The sequence below is a fragment of the Erpetoichthys calabaricus genome, chromosome 16, assembly GCF_900747795.2.
Source record: "Erpetoichthys calabaricus chromosome 16, fErpCal1.3, whole genome shotgun sequence".
In the NCBI taxonomy this organism is placed as follows: domain Eukaryota; kingdom Metazoa; phylum Chordata; class Cladistia; order Polypteriformes; family Polypteridae; genus Erpetoichthys; species Erpetoichthys calabaricus.
The window spans coordinates 6,185,708-6,213,453 of NC_041409.2; the positions used below are offsets into that span (position 1 = coordinate 6,185,708).

General features: G+C 42.2%; 1 protein-coding gene across 1 annotated transcript in view; it reads right to left on the reverse strand.

Annotated features, from left to right (window-relative positions):
• Positions 1-729: 729 nt before the first annotated feature.
• The window catches only part of ism2a (isthmin 2a), a 113,600-nt gene continuing 86,583 nt past the window's right edge, over positions 730-27,746 (reverse strand). Inside the window, exons 4-6 of the mRNA XM_028821596.2 lie at positions 8,655-8,795; positions 7,617-7,694; positions 730-6,858 (exon numbers count right to left, since the gene is read on the reverse strand). Of these exons, the coding sequence (XP_028677429.1) occupies positions 6,341-6,858; positions 7,617-7,694; positions 8,655-8,795 (737 nt within the window). The 3' untranslated portion in view covers positions 730-6,340. The remainder of the gene's footprint in view (positions 6,859-7,616; positions 7,695-8,654; positions 8,796-27,746) is intronic.

A 27,746-nucleotide genomic window follows, 5' to 3' on the forward strand; every position in this document is an offset into this window, starting at 1 on the left:
GGACCCCGATGGACCCACTGTGTCTATGATACATAGTGCAATGAGAGAAGTCACAAAATCAACTGGAATGTTCAAGCAAATTATAGAAAAAAACTCAATCTAAATCCGTTAAGTAGTTCTCTCGTTCGCTAGCTAAGTGGAGGTAAGTAAGATACGCCCCGAGGGTGGCGCGTGAGTGAGCCCGCTGTGTCTCTCTCTGATTCACGCAAATAAATTGGTACCACAAGCAAACTACAATACTCAGTGCAATGAGGGAAGTCGCAAAATCAACTGGAATGTTCAAGCAAATTATAGAAAAAAAACGATTTAAATCCGTTAAGTAGTTCTCTTGTTCACTAGCTAAGTGGAGGTAAGTAAGATACGCCCCGAGGGTGGTGCGATAGTGAGGAGTGCCCCGATGGGGCAGACAGACAGACAGACATTGGATTTTAAATATATAGAGACTGTGGATACTTTCTGACTTACCTCATAGTGTCAGTACTCCGTATAACAGTTAAACCATCAGGTGAAGCACTAAAGTGTGTCCGTTTTAGGATATCATCATTGATGACGGGAGAAGTGAAAATTGATGTTGTCCAAAAATGGACACCATACACCAAAGTGGGAGTCAGGCTTGGTGTGGCATAATTTCCTCTTGTGCTGCCATGACAGCCAGGACCAAACACAATTATAAACTCAAGTATAAAATGCAAAAGAACACGCACAGCAATGCGTGCAGGAAACGAAAGGAGTAGATAATATCGTTTATTTAAACAGGCTGTTAAGTATGCAGATTGTTTCTCTTTCCACGTAACACAGAGATCCTCTCAGACTCGGATTCACCTTCAATAGTGCAGCTTCAGTGTCATATAATAATTGAGTATTTCTTTCAAAGCTCAAGCAATTACTTAACATAGGGCAATAAATACTGTACAGGAATATATCTAATATCAAGTGAAAAAAAATTAATAAAGTACATCATGCTAACAATACTTACATTACATACACAAGAAAATGCAGCATTTGTTTTAACTGATCCCTTTACACATGTACCAAAAAACACAAAATACAAACTATTGGTACAGAATGTATTGTTTTACAATAAAGTGCCTTTCTTAATGAACAAAAAAAAAAAAAACAATAATCTGATGACTAAAGAATATTTTGATTTCAATCCTGACAGATGTTAGAAATGTGTAAACATTGAATATTATTGATCCATTCCTCTAAAGCACCTTTAAGGCCCATTTAGCGTAGCCATACTCTTCAAATATATTCAAAATGCTCAAATCACTCTCTGGAATTGTTTTTGCAATTTGTGTTTTGAAACTGTTCCCTTTCTTGTGACACTATTTAGAACTATAAAAACTTAGGCGTAATGTTTATATGCAAATATGCGAGCAGTTAGAAGTTCTGTATTTCGCCAACCCTCTGATAATAATATGAGTCACGCTGTCATGTAGCAGATTATAACAATTCTCGTTCCTGAATGCCCCAAAATGTGTGTGCTGGTGCCAGTCATTAATTAATTCTTAATAATGATAATCAGAGGAAGAAGCTTCAAGTGGATCGACCCGTACAAATTGGGCTACACAAACTGTGAGCAGAAAGTGTCCTTTGGCCGTGAAGTCGGTGCCCAACACTGAGAGAGGCAGCTAAACCCTTAAAAAAGGAAGCGACAGCTCGAGGCATCTTGCCACTGGCATCACCAGACTAATGGCCCTGGTTGCTCTGTCATCTTCCAGGATGCTGTGAAGATGTTATATCTGCAGATCTCATTGCACTCATGCAGACAACATCTTTCTATGGGCCCAATGAAAGCTACACTTGACTGAAGAATTGTTCAATCAGTGAAGAAGTTCTCACAAAGCAAATGCTGTGCTATTAAAGATTGAGTAGACAAACATGGAGAGGCTAAGTAAAGGACATCAGTTTGGAAAAATTGGGTAACTGCTGGCTTGCTTTTGCATGTGTGAACAAGGGAACCAAAGAAAACACCTAAGATGGGAAATGCAGGGAATTCCCAGTTTATATGCATGAAGGGGCTACCCTTTAAATGTCTGCCAACCACTGCCCAATGGTAGCATCTTCAGAAACAGTGGCTCTCAAACCCAGTCTTGGAGATATATGGATGCCACATGTTTTAATTCAGGCCAGTTCCCATCTACTAATTTTTAGTCTAATTCGACACAATTCAAAAACAAACCCTGCCACTATCTAGTTTACCTATCTCAAGCCAAGTGGAAAAATGTGCGGCATACCCCCAATACTGATTGATTCATTGTCAAACCCGCTTTATCTGGTCCAGGATTTCTGGCACTAAAGCCTACCTCAGCATCAAACCCTAGCAATGTGCCCGCCAAAGGCTACTCATTTTTATTCACCCTTTAAGGGGGTCTTAAAATTTTAGAAAATGTTTACATGTGGTGGCTAATAATTTAGCGTCACCATTAAATGTCTAATTTAATATCAGTGCCCCTGTTTACACTCTGAACTCACTTAGCATGGGTTAATCTCAGAACTCACTCCTTTAATATAGACAAACATTTTCGGAACCAACTGAATGCATCAGTGGGTTACAGGGTACCTACCCAGGCTGCGGAGCCCATCGTAGGACACAGCCGCTCACTTCTAGAGGGCTAACAGCCAATTCAAGGGGCAACAGTAGGAAGTCCAAGTAAATGAGGGTACAACACCACACAGATGGTGACTGGTTTAGGATTTTAACTGAGTTTCTGAGGCAGCAGAGCTAATCACTGTGCCACCATGCCACCCAGCTCATATCATATGCATTCTAAGAACCAGAGGAGAGCAAACTCTTTAGTCATTTTGTGAAAGTTATAACTGACTCCACACACAGCATGTAAAAATAAACTGTTTAAAACAAGGTGTTTGGCTAAACGGAAGAAATCCGCTTCTGACTATTAAAGACTGGAATGTAAACTGATGGCATATTTAGGGTAGGGGAGATGGAACGGATTGGAAAATCCCAGTCCTAATGATTGTGCCTTATTAACATGGTTCAGTGTTTTTAGCTTATAATGGCAATATGACACAATTTATTTAAGAAATGTATCCGATGTATCAGATGTATATGCAAAAACCCAGCCTCCATTTTGGTACCAGTACCAATCATGGATAAACATGGGGCATAGTTGGCATCAGGAAAGGCATCTGGCCATAAAAGTCACGCTGAAACCTAGAAAACATTGACCCCACAGAGAAGTGGTGAAAGAAGAAGAAAATGTATATGAAAAGTTCTATCTCCTCTCTTTAGCATACCATTTTAAACAAAGATAAGCTGGAAATTGTCAGTGGAATAAAACTGCAGTTTGCTGAAATCAGTTTAATTTTACTGAGCTCTGTTGATATTTTACTCATTTTTAAGGATCGCTTTTTCTATGTATTGATCCTAGCAGTTCAGTTCTGAGTGGGCTATGGCAGCGGTATCATATGAAATAAATACAAACGATGGGCCTGAGACACAAAGGAGAGCCAACGTGAATTATGCTGAAATATGCATTTGACCGTAGCTGTTAATGGAAAAACAAGCCTGGTGGGGTGCTCACTAGACAGAAGTTTAAAAGATACTTGACAGCACACATTATACATTGTTGTGATTAGAGCTGCACCCAGCAAATCAAAAATAACAGAAAGCGTACTTGTCGCCTTACAAGACCCCGATTCACAAACAGACTGAGAGCAAAACTGTGTTGAGAAGGTGCAAGACCTCATGCAAGATAACTGTAATTACACTGGGGGTCCCAAGAGGGTTCCTGCAACAGCAGCAGAGGACCAGTGACTTATAAAGCAATGGCTGCTCATTCCTCGCTGTCATCGCAAATCAGAGGCAAGGATGATCTCCCTCCGAACCTGCCAAACTAAATCCTACGGAGTCTGAAGAATGAGAATTTGATAGCGTCAGGCATGCACATCTGTGGATCACTCTCTGGGCTCATCTGAGGTAGGTACTACAACCCTGGGTCGAGACGGGGTTGCTCATGCTAACCTTCTCCTCTTTTGTTCCCTCCACATCCCACTGAGGGCAACTGGCTCCACCACTTCTGCTCCCTCACCTATAAAGCTTGCAGCTGCCAGAAGGAGGTGTTCAGTCTTGAACAAAACGCACCCTTGGACGGAGCTCCTTCCACCCTTCCTTCCACATGCACAACGGCCCTTTTTCGTTACATTTTTTTGCTAACAGAAAAACTCTTGGCATTTATATAGCGCTTTTCTCACTAATCAAAGCGCTCAGCAATTGCAGGTTAAGAGCCTTGCTCAAGAGCCCAACAGAGCAGAGTCCCTATTGGCATTTACGGGATTCGAACCGGCAACCTTCCGATTGTCAGTGCAGATCCCTAGCCTCAGAAATGGGGATGACCAGATTGGTGCACCAACATTTCTTTGTGAAGCTTGCAGCACTTTCCTCAACCACACAACTGGGATGAGATTCCTGCATTAATGACGCAAGAGACGTCAAGATTGTTTGAGACACTTCCAGTCTCTTATGAGCCTACTGTAGGTGCTGCTCAGGACCCAAAGGAAAAAAAGTGTCAGTGGTGGTCAGCCCTGCCACCACCACTGTGGATGAACTAGTGGGATGCAGTGTAGTATTTAGTAGCTAGGGGCTTCTCCACTTATTACCAGAGTGCACAGAAAAGGGGCTGGGAAAATGTGGTTGTTGTTACTGGTTTCACTTCTTTGTCTTAATAAAAGAGGCAACTTGTTATATTTGCATACTGGTGGAAGCGTTTCTGAAGCGGCCTCCAATCTGAATAAATTGCAGGACAACATCCTTTGCAAATCCTGAATAATAAGCCATCATGTGTCACAATGCCTTTCTGTTTATTTATTTTTTTTTGTTAAATCAACTAATGTGAACACTGTAAATTCTAACCTTGAGAAAGAGCATAAAATAATCCAGCTTGTCTAATAAGGGAAAAAGTGCACTAAAGTTAATACTGTACCATTCCATAGTGGTTTTACTTTTCCCACAATTATCTCTTGGAATTGTGTGCCTTAGAAAGACAGAAATGTTAGAAACGTCTGCTAAAGGAATGCGAACTGGCCTCTCTAAATAAAACTACTGAACATACAGCAGCCTTAAATATGGCCAGCCCTGATGCCTGTTTACTAAGGTGTGTAAAATTACTTCACTAAAACCTCAGCACATTTCAAAACATCTCCAAGTGAGGATTTCTAAAGGTGTATTAACTGAGAGCCGCACGCCCGGAGAGCCTGCAGTAACTTTGTTTCCCACTCATTGGCTATGCAACTGTGACCATGAAACTGGCAACAGCGATCAAGGAGGCCTCTGGCAGGAAATATGTAGGACAGAAGGACGGTCCCGTTACAGTATGGGAGGCACGCCGCTAACCTCAGAGGGCCTCACGCTGAAAACTTCTGAATGGCCAGAGATCAGCAGCACAACAAATTCCGTTGGGGGACCCTGGCTGCAAACGGTCAATTGGGGAAAGAAGTTGAAAGAAAAGACGCTCCTTTAATTTCCCGGTTCACAAGTTGGAGAACAAGTGGGTATTTGAAACTGTAGTTGTTTGCCCACATCCCTACCCTCACCCTCCCTCCAAACCCCCCAGAAAGCAAACAGCTGTAGAACCGATGGTGTCCTCTATATACAGTACATACACATCTGATCTCTTTCCCTTGATTCTCTCCCGGTCTGGAACTCTGCCAGCGTGAGCTTTGAGAAGCTTAAGTTAGTATTCTGTTACTACTCTGTGGAACATTAGCAATGTTGACTAGATCATTTTCCATGGAAAAAAAAGGTAATAGACCCAGGAAAATCCAGCACCTGCCCAAATGTGTTTCCTATTGGTGTCCATCCGACACCCCGCTGAAGGGTTCCGACACCTTAGGTGGAGGAAAAGTTTGTAGCAGCAAATATCACTGTGAGGACGTAACGTTAGAAAAGATGCAGATAAGTACATTTGTAAGCACCCACATGGATAGGATGTCACACGAGAGCAAAAAGCTTTTTCCGCTCCTTAAGGTGCCAATGTTTTGTCAAACATCTGACCCCAAAACGTAGACACAGGTGCGCTATAACATAGTACGCTCTTTAAAACAGTCCGCTATCCCATGCTTCAGTTTGGCCTCCTCTAGTAGAAGCCGTTGATTGCATTTAGTGACACGAGCACCAAATAATGAATCAGACTGCTAACGTCAACCAAGAAACTAAAGAAGGCACGGCTCTCATTTTAACAGATGCAGATTCATCAGCCAGCCAACATAAGCAACATCCTCACTGCAGGTTCAGCAGGAGAAAAAGTGGAAGATATTTCTGTTTTTGTGCAATTAAGTGGATACAAGTCTGTGAATGGAATTGCAAGTCCTAATGCGTTTAATATTCTCTTGCTTCTTCCAGCTCATTCATATAGACATCCTCCGTGGGGTTTTCAGTACATTGCATGCCGTTGTTGGGCGGTCGAACTGCGTGGAACTTACTCCAGTCACCTTTGCACAAAATCCATGGTAACACGTCAACTTTGTAGTGCAGCTCGGGGGAGAACTCCGTACTTATGAGGTTGGGAGCGCCCGCGCCCTTCCCTCGGGTGATCAGTCTCATCTGCTCATTGTAGCAGCAGTGCTGGGCAGCCAGGGTGGTGCTGTCCAAAGACAGCATGGAGCGAACGCAGAACTTGGCAGTGGGCTTGTAAATATCCAGGCGCTCCTTGGGGCCGCTCGCGTCCCGCCATCGATAAGTCTTGCCTTGCTTCTCATCAAAGATGTGGACAGTGCTGTACACGGCCTCGGACGGGTAGTGACACGGGCAACTAGGCAGTTCTGTTAACACCTTGTGAAGATACTTCTTCAGGAAGTCGCTCTTGCAGTTGAGCCATTTGTCACAGCTGTCAAGATCTGCAAAGCAAAAAAGGACATTTTTTTTTTTATAAATTACATGGAATTCCGATAAGATTTGTGGATGTGATAAGATGATCCAAATGCAAAAGGAAATTCAAAGTGAAATGCTAGCACAATCAATTATTCATCATCCATCCATCCAGTTTCCAACCCACTGAATCCGAACACAGGGTCATGGGGGTCTGCTGGAGCCAATCCCAGCCAACACAGGGCACACAAGGCAGGAAATGATCCTGGGCAGGGTGCCAACCCACCGCAGGACACACACAAACACACCCACACACCAAGCACACACTAGGGCCAATTTAGAATCGCCAATCCACCTAACCTGCATGTCTTTGGACTGTGGGAGGAAACCGGAGCGCCCGGAGGAAACCCACGCAGACACGGGGAGAACATGCAAACTCCACGCAGGGAGGACCCGGGAAGCGAACCCAGGTCCCCAGATCACCCAACTGCGAGGCAGCAGCGCTACCCACTGTGCCACCCATTATTCATCATTATTCATCAATTATCCATCCATCCATTTTCCAACCTGCTGAATCTGAACACAGGGTCACAGGGATCTGCTGGAGCCAATCCCAACCAACACAGGGCACAAGGCAGAAACCAATCCCAGGCAGGGTGCCAACCTACCGCATCATCAATTATTATTATTATTATTTTATTGTACTCTTTGTCATATAAAACAACAATATTTAAGTGCAGCTCAAGGAATAAGAAGAAAAAAAAAGAAATTAAAATAAAATACTGACCAGCATCATACAAGTCTGTACTGTTTTCAGCGCCATATGGCATGAGATCTGTTACAGCATTAATATCATCTTCAACCCCTGCAAAACAAAAACAAAAAATAAATAAAGTAACAATGTTCATGGAATGAAAGAAAGAAACCATGGAAGGTGTTAGAGAAAGTTACTAATATAAATAAACATTAGAGGTATGGTGGCACAAGGGCTGGCATCTGGATTCCTGTCCTCAGATGGAGTTTGCATGTTTCTCCTCAAGTCTACGTCCATTCTCCTCCTGAGGGTATCTAACTTCTCTCCCCTCACATCTCCATAAACTGGGGACACTAAACTGTCTCCTTGTGTGTGTTAGAGGGCCATGTGGCAGGGCCGTCTTAACAGCATTACAGGCCCTGCGGGCAAAGCAGTGCACTGGGACCCCTACCTACACAACCACTCAGTAAGTCACAACATACATAGATTAGCATGGAGCTCCTATGCTCGTGGGTTCCCTCGGGCAACTGCCCGGCATGCCCATGCATTAAGACGGCCCTGCCATGTGGTAGACTGGTGGCCAAGACTTGTTAGTGCTTTGCCCCTAGTACTGCTGGGACAGGTTTCTGCATGAGCCAAAATCAAATTAAAGTAGTGAACCGATTTTAAAAGCTGTGTTTTTTACTTCAGAGCTTTTAGGCCACCTTTGTCACAATACAATTGTATTAAAGTTGTAATTGAAAACATAACTTTTTACTATTGTGATGGACTGGCACTCACTTCTGGCTTTGTTCCTGCTCCAGCACCCCTCGTGACCCTGTTCAGGACAATGAGTGACTTACAACTTTTAACTATAAAAACTTTGTACAACTTCATATACTCAGCTTGCTTTTATAAAATAGGGAAGAACTTTAATGGACGGAATGGAGAAAAGAGAAGCATTTTAAATGAACTTATCACATAATACTATATCTTACTGTTGAAAAACAAACCTATACTGTACATATAACTACATATACTGTGTGCCGTGAATAAGGACAAGAAAAAGGATATGGCAGAGTCTTTTTGTACCTGGACAGTGCGTCAGGTCACACGTTCGGGATTCGGTAGCAGTACATGCATAGCCACAAGACCGCGTACGCTTCTGATTGCCACTACCACATGTGGCACTGCAGGGAGACCAGGAACTCCACTCTTCCTCTTCTTCATATTCTGGGGAAAAAATAAAGTCAAAATGAACATAAGCTGGGACTGAAAAGGACCATCTGGCTAACTACATGGTCATTGGCTGTTACCCTTTAAATAACATTAAATAACAAGTCAAGTCAAGTTGGGGAGCATGCACTGGTACAGTGCGTTGCCTCACCCACTACACAACAAAACAACTCTGGATCCCGGTTTGCAACACCCCAGGCAGACACGCGGTCCAGTCCCACCCTCCGGAAATGACCCTCTATCTACTGCAGCCAGGTATTACATGGGTGACCCCTTGGTCTGGTCCAGCCACTCGGGTCCCCAACAATGAGGATCTTACGAGTCGGATCACCCTCTGGGAAATGCGCCACATGGCCATAGTGCCGTAACTGATGCTCCCTCACAATGCAGGTCATGTGCCTCATACAGGACTTCATGAGCAACCGCTCATTTGACACAAAGTCAAACTAATGGTACCCAAGGATTTTCCGGAGAGACACTGTACCAAAAGAGTCCAGTCTTCATCTCAGGTCACTGGATATCATCCATGTCTCACAACCATATAGCAAGACAGGAAACACCAGGATTCTAAAGACTTGGACCTTCGTCCTTTTGCATAGATATCAGGAGCGCCACACACCCCCTTTCCAGTGACCTCATGACCCCATACCCCCCCCCCCCCATGCTCTCCCAATCCGTCTACTGACTTCACAGGAAGAGTCACCAGAGACATGAATGTCACTGCCAAGGTAAGTAAACCTCTCGACAAGGTCAACACTCTCTCTGCAGACAGACACACTGCTGATGGCTGTGCCCAAGAGGTCATTAAAGGCCTAGATGTTGGTTCTTATCCAGGAAAATCGCAAGCCCAGACTCTCAGACTCCTCACTCAGTCTCTTGAGCGTCCCAATCAGAGCCTCCATTGACTCCATGAAGATCACAGCGTCGTCAGCAAAGTCAAGATCTGTGAATCTTTCTTCACCAACAGATGCCCCACAGCCACTGGACCCCACAACCTTGCCCAACACCCAGTCTATACAAGCATTACACCGCTGACGAACCCCAGAATCAACTTGGAAAAACGCAGAGGTCCTGCCTCCACTCTGCACAGCACTCACAGTACCAGTGTACAGGCTGGCCGTGATATAAATAAATGTATTTATTTAAATAACTAATCAAAATAATGAATCAAACAAAATGACAAGTTGAATGGAAAAAACAACTAACTTCTAATAGTCCTTTTTAATTAAGTAATACAAGAGGTGCTTACAGATTTTTCTGCAGGCTATAATGTTCAATGATGACAAAGCAGGAAGGCCCATGAGAACACGTCTGTCGACAGCCTCAGTCACATTGTGTTAGATGCGTGTGGTAACACTCAGCCCAGCGTCATCGTGACAGAGCGCTTAGTGTACCATGAAGTAAGGTGGTTTTCTGCGAGTCATTGTATATGTAAAATTCCTTCTCATCATAATCATAGTGTGATTAAGGATGCTTAATGTAAAAGTCATGATGCTGGGGTACAGTATTATCTACTCAAAAAAGCTTTAAGCTCATTATCAGTGTTTGGATGAACCTGATCACAAACTCAAAGTGTTGGATTACATCAAGTGCAAATTGTTTAGTATTATTAGATAACTTAACGTAATATTCTCCAACCTGCTCAGTGGTAACCACAGTCTATCCCAGCAGCACAGGGCATAAGGCAGGAGACAGTCCATCTCAGGACCTACTTAAGCACACACCCATGATCAGCCAATTTGGAATAACCTGTAGGAGTAAAACCGGAAGACCCTGAGGAAAGCCCACATAGACTTGGAAAGAACGAGTGAACTCCACACACAGGATAATACGATGCTGGGAGCCATGAGATGGCAGTGCTAACCCAAATGGCAACATACTCTCTCTTCAATATCATTTTTAACCATAATTTCATGAAGTTATTTTTTGTACTGTGTCACACCTGTGCGATTAGGAGACAGTTAATGGGCTCAGGTAAGTACATGTTCCCGCCAGACCATGGCTTGATGCTGTCCTCTAACTCTTTCACCTCTTCTCCTGCAGAACAACTGATGAATTGTCAACCTAAAACCACTTCCGAACAGTGCTTTCGGTCCCAAGAACCCACCTACTACTCCTGATGTCATTTCTGGTTCCAAGATGCCACTCTACCATTACATCACTTCCTGTTTTCTGATTGTACAGTAATCCCTCGCTACTTCACAGTTCACTTTTCGCGGATTCACGACTTCGCGGATTTTATATGTAAGCATATCTAAATGCATAACGCGGATTTTTCGCTGCTTCGCGGGTTTCTGCCGACAATGAGTCTTTTTACTTGCTTCCTCAGTTGGTTTGCCCAGTTGATTTCATACAAGAGATGCTATTGGTGGATGGCTGAGAAGCTATCCAATCAGAGCACGCAGTTAAGTTCCTGTGTGCTGCTGATTGGCTCAGCGACGGAGTGTTGCATTAACCAGGAAGTCTCATCTCACTCATTCATCATTAACGTGCTAATGCTTCAGGGGCCGTGTCCAAGCACCAACAGAAGATGCAAATGATTGCAGAAAAGGTAAAAGTTTTGGATATGTTGAAGGAAGGGAACAGCTACACCGCTGCAGGACATCGATTCTTTTTATTTAACCCCTTCACCGCCCTCTGCCGGATATATCCGGCACCGTTGTTTTAATGCTAACGCCATACTGCCGGAATTATCCGGCACATTTGCCTGTGGTTATATGAATGCCTGGCGCGTAGTATAACTGACGGTTTGGCGTGGGTATTATTACTACGTTGTATTTCGACAAGTCTGTGGTTGTTTTGGCCGGTCATGTGACGTGATTCGCATGTAACAGCTGTGAATATGGCGAAACGTAAACTGACTTCAAGTGAGGCTTTGCAGGCGATTTTGGACAGTTCTGATCATGATTGTAGCAGTTCTGAAGAAGATTTTAGCGACAGTGATGAGCAGCAACGTGCGCTGCATGATATTGTGAATGAAGACGCATCGGATGACGGCGCTGAGTGGGTGTATCCCCAGCATCTCAGCTGGGCTGCTGCCCGTGGTGAACTACCTTTTCTGCATTCGTTTGAGGGAACGTGTGGCTTTATTGTTGATGTAAACAATTACACTGCTGAGCAGTTTTATGAGCTGTTTGTGTCACCTGATTTGATTAGACATTTTGTTCATCAGACAAATCTGTATGCAGCACAGTTTATTGAGAAAAATCCCAATTTACCTCCACATTCCCGTGTTCGTGCTTGGTTTGACACTGATAAAAACGAAATGAAAAAATTCATTGGGATTTTGATGTTGATGGGAATAATCAGAAAACCAGATATTGAGATGTACTGGTCTACAGATCCTATGTATGCAACACCTATTTTTGCAGCTGTCATGACACGTAACCGATTCTCTTTGCTGCTGAAATTCTTTCATTTGAATGACAACAGAAACGAGCCAGATAAGAAAGATCCAAACCGCGACCACTTGTTCAAGCTACGTCCTTTGATTGATCATTTATTTGAAGCATTTCAGTTGCCCTACATGCCAGGACCGTCAGTTGCAGTTGATGAAAGTTTATTGTCGTGGAAGGGCCGCTTACAGTTTCGACAGTATCTACCATTGAAAAGGGCACGGTTTGGTATCAAGATGTTTTGCTTAGCTGAGAATTCAGGTTACATTTATAGATTTCGTGTATACACTGGCAACTTGCACAACATTTAGTGGTCAATACTGCTTGAATAAATGTAAAAAATGTAAAAAAAATGTAAAAAAGTAAAAAAACAAAAATTGTTCAGATTTCGCCTGGCGTGGGGAATATTTAGGGAGTTGGCGGTTAAAGGGTTAAAAAGGAGGAAAAGCATATAAGATCTACGGCCGCAGTGTCCTTTAACCAGGGTGCAAATCGAGTTGCAAGTGGACGTGATAAGGCAGTAGTCTGGATGGAATCTGCTTTAGGAATCTTTGCAACAAGGTCGACGACGTCATGACCGCCTACAAGCTGCTACGTGTACTTCGCTATACAGTAAGTGTAAACTTATCTACCGATTTCATATTGCTTAGCAGTTGTCCCTGTTTTTAATAGAGTAAATGGTGGGTTGTAAACAATACCGGGAGGGTTTAAAAACGTCCAAATACACGTTAAATAATTAAATAAATATAGTGTCCCTACTTCGCGGAAATTCAGTTATCGCGGTCAGCCTTGGAACCTATCTCCAGCGATAAGTGAGGGATTACTGTATATGACGGCCATTTTGTAATCTCTCAGTTCTGTTTTGGACTCCTGTCTATAAAGGCGTATTTTTCACACCTGTATTTTCAAGTATACGGAGTGGATCCCCAACTCTTTCACATGGTTTTGTTTCTTTTCTTATAACTGATAGTGTAAAAAAATAAACTTATACATGCAGACAATTCATTAAGAAAGCAAATTACAGACAGAATGTATTTATCTTTTAAACAGAGAGTCTTTCAACAAACCAACAAGTAGTCTCTATAGTTCCTGTCTATTAAGATTTTTCAAATTATTTCAAAACAAAATACCTGTAATCATGTTGGAAATAAATTCCACATTTATAGCACAATTTTTTTTACTTTTCTGATTTTGCATGTTGGACTGCAATGATCTGTAGCAGATTTTAATGGAATTAAAATAACACTCCTTTTAAAAATGAACCCAGCCAGCACTTTCAGCTGGCAGCTCGCTACCTGACTTTTATTAACTTACAGGAATTTGATCAAAACGCAGAACAACTGAACTCATTTCTGAAATGCAATTCATCATTTCAGAGCCATAACATGGCAGTTCAATTTACGTATTCGTCTCACTCTGCTTCCCCATGTCATGTGAACTTGCTTGTATGCATGAACAAAAAATATTTATCTAGAATTTTAAGTCTCCCTAATGATCCAGGCATGGCACTCACTGTCAGACTCCCTTTGGGTTGTGATATATCAGATGTAAATTCTGCTGCTTTCAGCAAGCCAGACATCCAAAGCAAACAGTTTGGACTGTCAGCCTTCATTACAAACGTTTTATTTTTTCTGTCTAACAAATACTAATATTTTTCCTATGCCACTGTGTTAGATTCCCTATAATTTCAAGGGACACTTCAAGCTGAGCAATTTTGTTTCTACCTTGGAAAACAATTTTCTGAATCTGGATTCGTTACAAAATCAGCATATATTAATTGGTTGACAAATATTAGAAAAGCATGATGCACTTCAAACATTTTGGGTCCAGTTGGTGTTGACTGAGAGAGAAAAAACACCATCTGAATAAGCACAAATATTTCAAATTGACTTTAGGGACCTAAGTATCTATATATATAATTCACTAAACCGCCGACAAGTAGCCACCCATGGAAAGCACGCAAGACAGCCACGCCCACCAACTCTAAGACCATTGGATACGAAGACAACTCGCAGAGCCACGCCCACCAACTCGGACGTGACGCCTCGGAAAACACGGCGTCATTTATGTTTGTTTGAGCTACAGTCAACATGCACCTCTGAGCCACGTTGACTTTTCGGTTATGACGCACGACCACGTGCACCATCACAAACTGTTTTACACGCTACATACAGCAATTCGCATCCGAGACAAACATGCATCTTCTTAGATGGTCCTCATGCCACCGCTGGAAACAACACTTCTTTCAATGTTATACAGATTCCTGCATCAGGTAAATGCACGTGCGCTACACTGAATGGATCAACGTGTGTCTACCCGGCGCAGAGAGGCGTGGGTGAGCCGCTGAACCCCATTCGTGCTGGAAACCGGGGCTTGCATTTATTCCCCACGAACGAGGAATTCCCAGTAAGTGCGGGTCATACGCTCGCACTGATTACGTTCCTACCGTTTGTACACCCCCATGCTACTTCCCATGGTCGGGTGACTTGGTGGATTATATATAGAAAAGCAGCCAGAACCGCAAAGAACAATGAAAAGTATACGTGGCGCATGGGTGCATTTGGACTGTACCAGAGACAAAACTGAATGAGGCGCTGTTTGGAAAATGAACAGTCAATGTGACTCACAGGTGCATGTGGACTGTGCAAAGACGAAAACGACTCAAGTGACGAGTTGGGGGTGGGCACATGAACAGGCAGTGTATACTGAATGAGAAATCAGCAGACTAGCATGACGGAGGGGGCGGAATGGGCGTCCTTCCCCTCTCCTCCCGTTCCGTCCTCCGTACCCTACGAGCCCGAGCGGGAGGAGAAGTCGCGACGGCGGACCTCCAGTTTTCAGTCACGGACAATTGCATGTTGGTTCGTACCGTGCATTGTTACAGTGTTACTTTTCTTGGTGGTTTATTAAATTACGGATTTTTTAAATGTTAATTTTTTTTCCCTGTGCTTAAAATCATTAAAAAAAGTGGTCTGATTATGCGGCGTATGCTACAGCGCGGGTTGGCTAGTTTTTCTTATTGCAATAAAGAGGAGAGTTAAAAATGAACAACGTTGCCTTTTAAGGCTATATCACATTAGTCAAGTCAAGTGACTTTATTGTCATACCATCCATACACCGTATTGCAGCATACAGTGGCAGGAAATAACACTGCCTTGAACTGCGGTGCAACGTACGCATAAACACAGGACAAGTGCATGACAGGTAAAGGACAATACTATACTATAAATGAATAAATAAATAACAGGAAAGTGAATGGATAGTAATATTTGGAAATAGACAGTAATAAATAAAAAATAACAACAACTAATAATAAAAAACAACAGAATTAACGAGCGTAACAAATGTACTGCATATAATTAAGCTACTAGGAGCTAATTTGAGGACGCGGGGCAGCAAGGAGTAGAAGCTGTTGCAGAAAGTGGCAGAACTGGTTTGGATTCTACAGAAGTTTCTGCCAGATGGAAATGGGACAACAAGACCATCAGAGGAGTGGGAGCAGCCCTTCACAATGCCATAGGCTTTGCGGACGCAACACTTTATAAAGATGTCTTTAATGGAGGGCAGGAAGGCCCCTGTGCTCTTTTCTGCAGAATGCATTATATGATCTGGACTTCCCAAAGCAGATATTGCTGTAGCTGGTCAGCACACTCTCGATGGTGCCCCTGTATGATTTTCAGTCGTAGCCTTCCCATGAAGGCCAGTCATCTAAGTCTGATATGCCCAGCAACTCACTCCTACTAGCCTGTGAGTCACAAGGGTGTGTAAAAGCTGACAACCAATGAATGCTCATCTGGAAGTACAGTGCATATACAGTAATGCAACAATGAGGAATAAGGTGCTTTGGACCTCTCAAACAGAACAAAGCTCTGTCTGATGTCTCTTATTCTACTGGAGAAAAAATAGTCTGAGACTGTCGTTGAACTAGCTGTAGCCGTTAACCCTTCATCCAATATCGACACCATCAGGCAACATGCTATTGGTTGTCAGAAAATAAGACAGGCAGGACTGCTACATGTGACATGGTCAGTGATTCTCCGCCACGTAAATGACAACGGCCTGTTGATGAGCTCATAACTTCAAAGTCGTATAATGTGACATCGGACTTCTAAATAAAGCAGCTGGCTCTTCCATAACTCTGTGGCCTTCATGACGGACAGTGAACCAAATGGCCCATCAAGCAACAGTCAGACTGGGCACACTGCACAGGGTCCAGGAAGACAACACAAATAGACACTGGCCTGACTTTGAACCATTCCTGGTGCTATAAAAACAGAACTGCAAGTAGGTTATGCAAGGTTAAACGTAATTATAATAGATCTAAAGATGCATCATGAAAAAGAGAGAATGGTGGACAGAACCTTGCACTGGAGATACACGCCACAGTCACCATTATAACAACAACACCACTTCTACTACAGTGTATGACAATTGCTGAGGCATGCAAGGGAATAACTGAAAAAGTGAACCAGTAGACTCAGTAGACTTACTGTGCGTTTCACATAATGTCTGTGTTACATCACTTAAACATTTACTATTACTGTATTATAGTAGACACTCTGCGCTAGGCAGGATTAAATTAAAATTGAATTCAAATATGCTCAGAGGGCATTGTATTTATTAACATGCAGCCAGGTTTCATTTATTCCTTTTCAAACTGGCTTATCTACTTTAGGGTTCTGGAGAGCCATTGCTTATCCTGTTATGTGCAGAATATCCAAATGTAAAAATGCATTTTTTGTACCAAAGACAACTAGAAAAAAAGATTAAAGCCAAGTTATCAAAACAACTTTACACACACACACACACACACACACACACACACACAGATATATGGGTATGGGTGTGTGTTGTCCAGTCCCTCCAAGCAATCTGATTGGTCAGTTTCACTTTGGTTGCTCAGTCAAACACAACTAAGACAGGAACAGCCACGCAAGAGAGGTTGAGACACAACAGGATACCAAGGAAAGGTATTGGAGGAACGCTGAAAGTCGCCTACAGAGGTAGAAGGTGTTCGAAAGAATACAAATGATGTTTTCACAGCAGGTAACTGGGACCTATCTACCATTGGTCTTAGGTAAAAAGCAGACAGGAAGAAAGCAAGGCACTAGAGTCTGGAGAAGCAGGCTTTATGGGAATGTGATCAAGAGAGGAAGTGGCAGGCAACAGAGACTGATACACAGAAGGATACTGAAGAAAAGAGTACAAGAGGACAAATTCTGAGGATATAAAAAATCAAATATTTAAAAATGTACTATACATGTAACATAGCTGGTTAAATCATAAAAGTTCATTTTTCAAAGAACCTGAATAAAACTGACACTTGGATCGAATATTATTTCCAAAGTGTAGGCTGATAAAAGCATCATATGTGAATGAACAAGACAGACTATCTAAATGAAGGCCAACAGATGGACAGAGAGAGTTGAAAGACAGACAGACGGACATATACGTAAATGGAAAGACAGGGAGAGAAAGAGAGAAAGACAAATAAGCAAGGGATGTCTAAAGACAAACTGACAGAATGGCATAGAACACCTAAAGACAGGCAGGCAGGCAGGCACAGAAATAGACAGAGAAGGAGTGACTGATAGATAGATAGATAGATAGATAGATAGATAGATAGATAGATAGATAGATAGATAGATAGATAGATAGATAGATAGATAGATAGATAGATAGATAGATAGATAGATAGATAGATAGATAGATAGATAGATAGATAGATAGATAGATGTGAAAGGTACTATAGATAGATAGATATGAAAGGCACTATATGATAGATAGATAGATAGATAGATAGATAGATAGATAGATAGATAGATAGATAGATAGATAGATAGATAGATAGATAGATAGATAGATAGATAGATAGATAGATAATGAAATGCACTATATGATAGATAGATAGATAGATAGATAGATAGATAGATAGATAGATAGATAGATAGATAGATAGATAGATAGATAGATAGATAGATAGATAGATAGATAGATAGATAGATAGATAGATAGATAGATAGATAGATAGATAGATAGATAGATAGATAGAAATCAGAGAAAGTTGTTGACTAATGAAATCAAGGTGGATGTCAGTTTAGAGCTGGATGACTCAGTAGGTGTAGTACAATATTTCCAGGTTTAGTCAGTAGGTTTTTGCCTCCACCGCCCTCTTGCCAGCACAGCCCTGCAGCTTTATAAAGCAGGTTCTTTAGAACTGACTTCATGTACTGAACACAATCCATGGATTCAAGCAGTAGAAACCAATGATCTCTTTATTGCTCTTCCAATGTAGAGAAAAGCCAAGCAAAATGACACCTTTTATTGGCTAACTAAAAAGATTACAACATGCAAGCTTTCGAGGCAACTCAGGCCCCTTCTTCAGGCAAGTAATGAAGTAATGTAATGAAGATTACATCTTGCCTGAAGAAGGGGCCTGAGTTGCCTCGAAAGCTTGCATGTTGTAATCTTTTTAGTTAGCCAATAAAAGGGGTCATTTTGCTTGGCTTTTCTCTACATTCATAATGGCTAACACGGTACAACACCCTAGTACTATTGCTCTTCCAAAATACTTTCAAGATACTTAATCAGACTATCCCGTGGAGGTTTCAACTGAAGTTCGTGCCATTTAAATACCAATTTTTCAAATGTATTGAAAGGCTAAAAAATATTAACAGTGATATTAAATCTGAGATCACAAAAACAAGTACGGAGAAACAATGACAGGTCATTGATTATTAACGATATAATATATATGCTTGAATAAACACCAGAAACAGTCCGTTTAATTTGGGAGCAAACCAAAAAGACAGTCACCAGGCTGTGAACCCGGGACATGGAGATCCATGAAGTAGCAGGGCTCACCACTGTCCCAGCATGCTGCCACCAAAACATTACGCAAGAAAGCTCAATAGCCAAGCATTTCCTATTTTAAGTAGAAGAGGATAAAAAGCTCAAACAAAAATGCATTCACCCAGTTTCCCAATTAGACACTTTATCAAATTCCTATCCCAGCCAAGAAACCTGACCCAGCAAAGTGCAGGATATGTTTTCCCAGTAAATTAAAAAAAAAAAAAACATTTGGGTTAATTACATTTAGAGCTCACAAAGCCAGAGCATTTTTGAACTGGCTTAAAAGATTCTGAAAGTTAGTGTAAAGTGCAGCCGAGGTCTGAGCGCAGGGATGAAAAGAACAGTGCAGTCTTTAACTGTCATCCCACGTCAGGCTGCTCTCCTAATCTCCCTACTAATTGAACACAAATATTAGTTGTTTGTCCAGAGGGCCAGCCCAATGTCGCTATTAGCAAGCAAACCAGTGGATCTTCAAAGGCCTGCAACTCCTAGCGCTAGTGTCAACTTCAAAGAGAATCCAAACAATGCTTTGATGGTTGAGCGCTCCCACACAGCTGCTAACGCGCGCAGTCACGCCGCATCCACTCTTTTTTTTAGGCTCTCGGTCTGTGCTTTCAGGGACAGCATCTTTTTTTTTTTTTTGTAATTTCAAAGCCACCAAAAGAATGCCAGGCTCAAAAGAAAAGAGACCCAATGTGCAACAGGCATGCAACAATTACTTAAATATTCAATTTAGAAAACAATGGTCAGTTGTCTCTTTTGGATGTCAATAATTTTGTGGAGCTCTTTTGGCAAGTTTTCCAGAATGCAGTTACTCCTATTTCTTCCTTCCCCCATCATGAAAATATGTGCAACAGACCCTTGCAAACATACAAAACGAGTTACCAGTCATGGTGGGTACAGTCTGTAAGAGTCCCTCTTTCTTTTCTTTCAAAAGTGAAAGGGCATGTCAATTATAATTAGTCATAAGAAGGCCCTACCAGTGAACCATTGGCTCATTGCACGTACTGAACCTCATCCAAGCAAGCATTACCCTGGTCAAGTGTAGCGAGCACTCATATAAACAGCAAATGGCCGCACAAAACGTGATACTGTCCACTGAGGATGTCTCAAACAAACAATACAATACGATACAATTTATTATTGTATAGCCCAAAATCACACAAGAAATGCCGCAATGGGCTTTAACAGCCTTGACTCTCTAATCAGAGAAGGAAAAACTCCCAAAAAAACCCTTGTAGGGGAGAAAATGGAAGAAACCTTGGGAAAGGCAGTTCAAAAAAAGACCCATTTCCAGGTAGGCTGGGTGTGCAGTGGGTGTCAAAAAGAAGGGGGTCAATACAATAAAATAGACAGAACAGAACAAATCCTCAATACAGTATAAAAATACAAATATTACAAGTACGGAGCAGAATTTAACAGTAGATGATATCACATAATATGAGTTGGATTTGTTTAGAGTCCTGGAGACCTCAGTCTTCAAGTTGCCACCCCATCTGGCCATTCCACAGCTGAAACAGTGCTGGACCAGCCAATCCGATGAAAGGACCCCTCTACCAAACGATTCCTGTGATCCTCCATCAGGAATGACTTTACCTTAGGCAGGGAAAACAACTTGGCAGGTGGGCCCTGGCACCAAGTGGCACATTTGAGTACCGAGACGAGAAACAGAATAGGTGAGGGTTAGTAACAAATTAGAACTATCATGTTACTTATGTTTTAGTACTAATAACTAACAACAGAGGTGCAGTCTGTACAGTTAATCAGCAGCTCTAGTCAGGGTGTGCTAAACTGAAGTGGTGAGTCTTCAGCCGGGATTTGACCACTCCACAGTTTAGGGGCCCTGTAACTAAAAGCTTGACCTCCCACTGTTATTTTATTAATTCTTGGAATCATAAGGAGACCGGCATCTTGAGATCTTAATGTGCGCTCTCGTTTGTAAGTCATGATAAATTCAGACAAGTAAGCCGGACCTCGGCCATTTAACGCTTTATATGTTAAAAGGAGGATTTTGAAATCTGCCCTCAACTTAACCGGGAGCCAGTGTAAGGATTTAAGAACCGGAGTTATGTGTTCATACTTTCTTTTTCTTGTAATAATTCTTGCAGCACCATTTTGGATTAACTGGAGGCTGTATAAAGAACAGTTTGAACATCCAGTGAACAACGCATTGCAGTAGTCAGTCCTACTAGAAATAAAAGCATGAACTAATTTCTCAGAATCCTATTTATTTAGAAAGCGCCTTAATTTCCCAAAATTTTTAAGATGAAAGAATCATGATTTGGTCAGATTTGTAATATGCGCTTTAAATGACAAGCTAGAGTCAAAGGTAATTCCTAGATTGCGGGCTGATTCAGTAAAATTAATGGTGATTCCAACTGAGTTAAATGATGACAAAATATTGTTGTGATCAGCGTCATTCCCTCCAACAATTAACATCTCTGTTTTATGTGTGTTTAGGGACAAGTAGTTCTCATCCATCCACTCCTTTAATTCACTAACACAACTAATTAAAGACAACATTGGAGAAATTTAATTTGATCTAAATGAAATGTATAACTGGGTGTCATCTGCGAACGAGTGAATTGGAATACCACAGCGTCCAAATGTTCCTCCATTTGCCTACCTTGATTAAGCTGAAATGAAGAAAAAAATGTAATTTAAAGCCTCCAGCACCATTATTACTATGATGGCGTTTCATTTCACCGAGGTGCCTGCGATGTGAAGCGTGCATGAAACCCATGCTGATATCTGCATATCTGGAAAGCTCAATCTGTTTGTTTTTGTCCTTTCTACGTACTGCTTTGTTTTTCAAGATATAAACTTCTGGCACACCAGCATTGTTGGAGAACATTAGTTTTAAAAGTAACTTAGTTACATGACTCATTCCTTATAAAAAAGCAACTAAATAAAATATACATTAAAGTGTCTTACTTTTTCTTCTTTTGATGAAAAGCTGCAAACTTCAGTGGCCAGAATTTGTTATTACATCCTAAGTTTATATATGAACCTTTATGAAACTGAGCAGACGGGCAAATTTGATAATTTTCTTGTGTTTTATGCACATGTTTACTTCTTTATGTGCTGCAAAGTAAATTAGGTCCATTCACTTTTTCCATGCCCAATGCAGGATTCAAGTCATGAACATTAGTAGCTACACCACCAGATCACAGTTTTAAAAATGACTATAGCATGTAGCCATACCACATGCACTTCAGAACAGGTCATCCACCTGAAAGCTCAGCATGCTCGAACCCAGACAGTACTTGGATGGGAGGCCATCTAGGAAATACTTGGGTTGCTGCTAGAAGAGGTGTTGGTGAGGCCAGCAAGGGGCACCTATCTTGTGGTCTAAATGTGGATCCCAATGCCCCAGAGCAGTGTGCTGTAAATATGGTGCCATCCTTCGGATGAGATGTAAAACCGAGGTCCTGATCAACTGTGGTCATTGAAGATCCCTGGACACTCTTTGTAAAGAGTAGCATATATATTAGCCTGATATTCAGGCTAAACTGTCCACCACAGCCTGGTCATTCTGGCCCTCTAATCATCTCATGTCTTTATTTGACTAAATGTCTCTCTCACCACCTAATAGCTTTTAATTTAATCAAGCATTTCCCGCATAATTTTTGTCATGGCTCCCAGCTGCCCCAGGTCAGATTGTATCATTTCTAAAGTTAGTTATTGCAATGTGATGTCTCAAGGCTTATCTCTCACCATTACACCATCTTCATAACTTGCTTGGTACTGTTTCTCTCTTGAATTTGATTCTGTTCTCTGCTAACCAGTAGTCAAATCTCAAAACGAATTTTGATCATAGATAGTAAGCCTAAACACAATCAGTTTTTTACTTTAAATTTATACAAGACTTTCGAAATAATACCCTGGAAATACAGCTTTATCTACGTACAGAAAATAAAGCTGAACTGTCATTTGCTTGTATTTATGTTTGTTCCGACATCACTCAGAAATGGCTATGCATATTTTCATGATACTAGATAACTCAGGATAATCCATTTTAGAATACAACACAGGGTGTCTTGATGTACTGGCACAGAGGGTTAAGTGAATCTGAATGTCGACTAACTTTAAAGCTTATTGGTTGAAGGTGAATGGCAACCCCACCTACTCCAGTTCACAGGAAGAAGGAGTGGCCACGATCTTAACAGGTCGTGATAAAGAAAAGAAATATTGATGCTGCAACTTCCACTCACCCCATCAAATTATTCCTTCCATTTCAACTGACTGTTCTGTTTTGTAGCTGACATCTCAGGTCGAACTGATTATTTTGTGCACAACTGTATGTCACCACAAACATACGCATCTTAAAATTATGACAATGTTTTGAAATAAAGCCTAGGCAATTCCAAGAAACACAGATATTAAGAATCTATATATATAAAATCCCTATGTGCGTCCAGGTGTCCGTGTGTGGGTGTCTTCTGGTGAAGTGCGCATGCGCGGGGCACGGTGCGATGCGCGATATTACTGTCAGAGAAAGTTAGAGGCGTTTTACGGAAATACAAACCAGTATTACTGCGAGAGGAAATTAAAGGTACACAGTACAGTGACGCATATTACAGCCACATACAAGCCAGTATTACTGTCAGAGGAGATTAAAGGCATATTACCGACGCGCACGCCTGTATTACCGCCGGACAAAATTAAAGGTATATTACGGACGTACAAGCTAGCGGACATACAAGCCAGCGGACCTACAAGACGGTATCCATCAATAAGGGCGTGCACAAAAAGGCGAGCCTCAAAAGGGCGACCTCAATTGGGCGCAGCGAATAAAGGCACGCGTAAATAAAGATCTGCACCTTTGTTGCTCTTCACATATTCCAGAGCCATTTGAACTAAATTATCTACGAACGCCTTTATTCGCCGCGCTCAATTGAGGTCGCCATTTTGAAGTTTGCCTTTTTGTCGCGCGCCCTTATTGAATAGAGTCGTACAAGACAGTATTACTGTCACAGAAAATTAAAGACACACAATACACGGCGGCAGCCCACGAAGAACGGTCAGCTCAGCAAGTAAACATCAACAAAAGAAAGGCTGAAAGAAAGAAAAATACGACCAATAAAAAGAATGAAGTCAAAGTCCCTTGCCATTTAATATAGACTGTTCCTACTAATGTTTATGCACTACTGTTCTAGCGCCCGTTATTGTAACGGGCTAAATGACTAGTATAGATATAAAGCAAGGCCAACAACACCCTCCAGTCGTGGGATCTGGATACATGTGTTGAATGACTTGCCAATGAGAGAAGAAGTATTTCAGCATCCATCCATTCATTGCACCGGAAATCTGAGTCTATCCTTGCTGAATCGCTCAACAAGAAGATACAATCCATATATTGTAGTCCTTCATGTGGCCCATTGCAACAAACCCATACATAAGGAGACTAATTAGTGCCACCAGTAAACCTAAACTGGGAAGAGGACTCAAAGAAAAGTCACATACACATAGGGAGGATGTGTAAACTGTCCATAGACAGCGACCAGACAGACAATCCAATCCACCATGGGGTCGGCAGCAGTGCTAACACAATCATCACCCTGCTGTCTGGGCACAGTATTCAAAGGCATCAAGATGAAGATGTCAGTTTTACTTTCAGACAATATGCGTTTTTCAGTAGCTATGGAGTATACAAGCCATGTGAATTTACAAATGCTTCATATGTGCCCCCTGTGTGATTAAAAATAATTTGATTTGTGCATGGGAGGCAGCTAAAGGACTTGAGTGACGGCAGTTCTGAGACATGCTGGGAGGTGGCAGAGTGCACTGACTCTTTTTCTCTCTTGCCTGCAGACCATTCCCGGGAGATTCCACCTGGCTCTCGTGACATCATTTCCGGGACTGAGCCAATGGAAGGAGACCTTACTGGCTCCGGCCCCTCTGACGTCACGTCCGGGCTCAAACCAATGGAGAACGAACACGACCCTGATCCTTGTGACCTCACTTCCTGTCTTCCCCTTTAAAACCCTGCCCTTTTTCCTAATTCCTCAGTCTTGTCTTGGACTCAATTGTATGCACATCAGTGCTGTTTATTTCATAAAAACGACTTTGGATACAGGATACCAGATTATATGGGTGGCTGCCCCAAACCTTTATCTGAGTATGTCTCATTTGTGTGACAAAGGTAATGTTTAAAATTTAACGTAAATAGCCTTTAACTGTCATAATCACTCAATAATAAATAACATCTAATTACCAAATGTTTTGCCATTCTGTTTAATTAAAGCCACAGATACTCACTAAAAATCTGTAGGAATAATTTTGTTTAGGAAGCCAGCTAAAGCTTTATTATGCTTCCAAAAATTCCCAAACGAAATGTGCCTGCAATTTTAACGACACGGCAGCTACCAAAGACATAAAAACTGCTACCAATACAGAATTACGGAAGGAAAAGGACAACTGTTTTTAATTTCCTTAAAATAACTACTTGTACTCTGGGCTTTAAGACATATGTTAGAAAAAAATATTTATAGCTTGTTTTCATTTTTTTAAAGAAGCTGCATTGTGCAGGGTGCCAACCTGAACGTTCACAACTTGCATGTGAACTTACAGCGACATGTGCTCCAAAGGTTTCCTGGTAAAAGAATTACTTCAAGATAAGATCTGGCTAAGCGGAATTAATTAGATCCCTAAATTACCACCGTGTTAGAGACAGGCATCATATTTAGGTGGAGTGGTGGCTCTGAGGCTAAGGATCTGCGCTGGTATGTGGATGGTTGCCAGTTCAAATCCCGCTATTGCCAGAAGGGACCTGTACAATTACTGACCTCCTTAAAGGTCATGCAAAAAGACCACTTCCCCTCAGGGATTAACAAAGTGTCTCAAAAAAAATATGTGAACAGCACTATCCGAAGCAGGTAGGAGTGCACCCGCAGATCATGTGTGCATGCAAAGGGCAACAAGCAGGACTGCCATCATGCTGCATTTGGTGCAGTCATATAGCTTGTTCAGACAGGTCACCTGGGAGGCTCAAGCAGCTGATCGCGAGTTCTGGCGACACACACCATTGTGAGCGGTGCTGAAATATTTGAAAACTACAGTCGGAGAAATGAAGAAATCAAACGAGAGAGACGGAAGCTCCGTCAAGCCCAACCACGACCACCGCCAGCTCTACAGTACCAAGTATGCGGCAGTATGTTTCAAGCGAGGATCACCTCATCAGAAACTGAATACTCAGAAATGAGTAAATGCCAATAATAATAACAGCTTGTTCAGACTCACTGTTCATGTAGGAATAACGAAAGGCGGCTCAATGAAGGCAACTTCATTTCCAGATTAGTGAAATGTTATTTATTGTATTCATAATTATGTAACTGCAATGTAAAGTTTGCCACTTTCGGTTGGCAGATTATAACTTATTATAATGTCTGTGTCCTGGGATGTTTCCTGCTACCATACCCTGTGATTCTGACCTGGGCTAAGCGGGTTTTTGAATTCTGTGTTATAATACGATATTTTTTAGACTGGCTTACTCCAAGTTCAGCATTCTGAGCTGCTACAGCTTAACATAGCAGCACTGGTCACAACCCTGGACACGGCACTAACTCACTGCAGGGCCACTCAACACACAGCCGCCATTAACCTGACATGCATTTCTTTGAGGTGTGCAATGTAAACTGAAGTACGGTACCTGGAGCAAACCTCTTGCAGACATTAACATAACATACATTCAAGTGAAGACCAGACAAAGCTTAAGATGACATCAGTATCATTTTTGTCCTTGAAGAGTGTGCTCTTTTCCTTACTTCATCACCTGTCTAAATGCTAATATATGTTAAAATTTACAATAATATAAAAAAATGACAAAAAGTTTCAAAGAACTTTGAAAGAAATCCATGTGTTCTCCTAAGCCACTTCTCCAGGGCATCACATGTACTTTACGTTGAGTTTTAGATAAAGTTTTATTCAGTCATAAAAAAAGATGATATCTGAGACATATGAATTTAATATGGTGGTTCTTCTAATGTCCCCTCCTCGAACCGTCACCTTATCATGGTGGAGGGGTTTGCGTGTCCCAATGATCCTAGGAGCTCTGTTGTCCGGAGCTTTATGCCCCTGGTAGGGCCACCCAAGGCAAACTGGTCCTAAGTGAGGGATGAGACAAAGTGTGGTTCAGCAGACCTTCTATGATGAATAAAAAATTTGGACGGCGTTTTCCCTCGCCCGGACGCTGGTCACCGGGGCCCCCCTCTGGAGCCAGGCCTGGAGGTGGGGCTCGGCCGGGCAGACCCCAAATAGGCAATGTGGGTCCCCCTTCCCATGGGCTCACCACCTATGGGAGGGGCCAAGGAGGTCGGGTGCAGTGTGAGTTGGGTGGTGGCTGAAGGCGGGGACCTTGGCGGTCCGATCCTCGGCTACAGAAGCTGGCTCTTGGGACGTGAATGTCACCTCTCTGAAGGGGGAAGGAGCCTGAGCTAGTGCGCGAGGTAGAGAGGTTCCGGGTAGATATAGTTGGGCTCACCTCGACGCACAGCTTGGACTCTGGAACCAATCTCCTTGAGAGGGGCTGGACTCTGTACCACTCTGGAGTTGCCTCCGGTGACAGGCGCCGAGCGGGTGTGGGCATACTTATTGCCCCCCGACTTGGAGCCTGAACATGGGGTTTATCCCCGGTGGACGAGAGGGTAGCCTCCCTCCGCCTTTGGGTGGGGGGATGGGTCCTAACTGTTGTTTGTGCGTA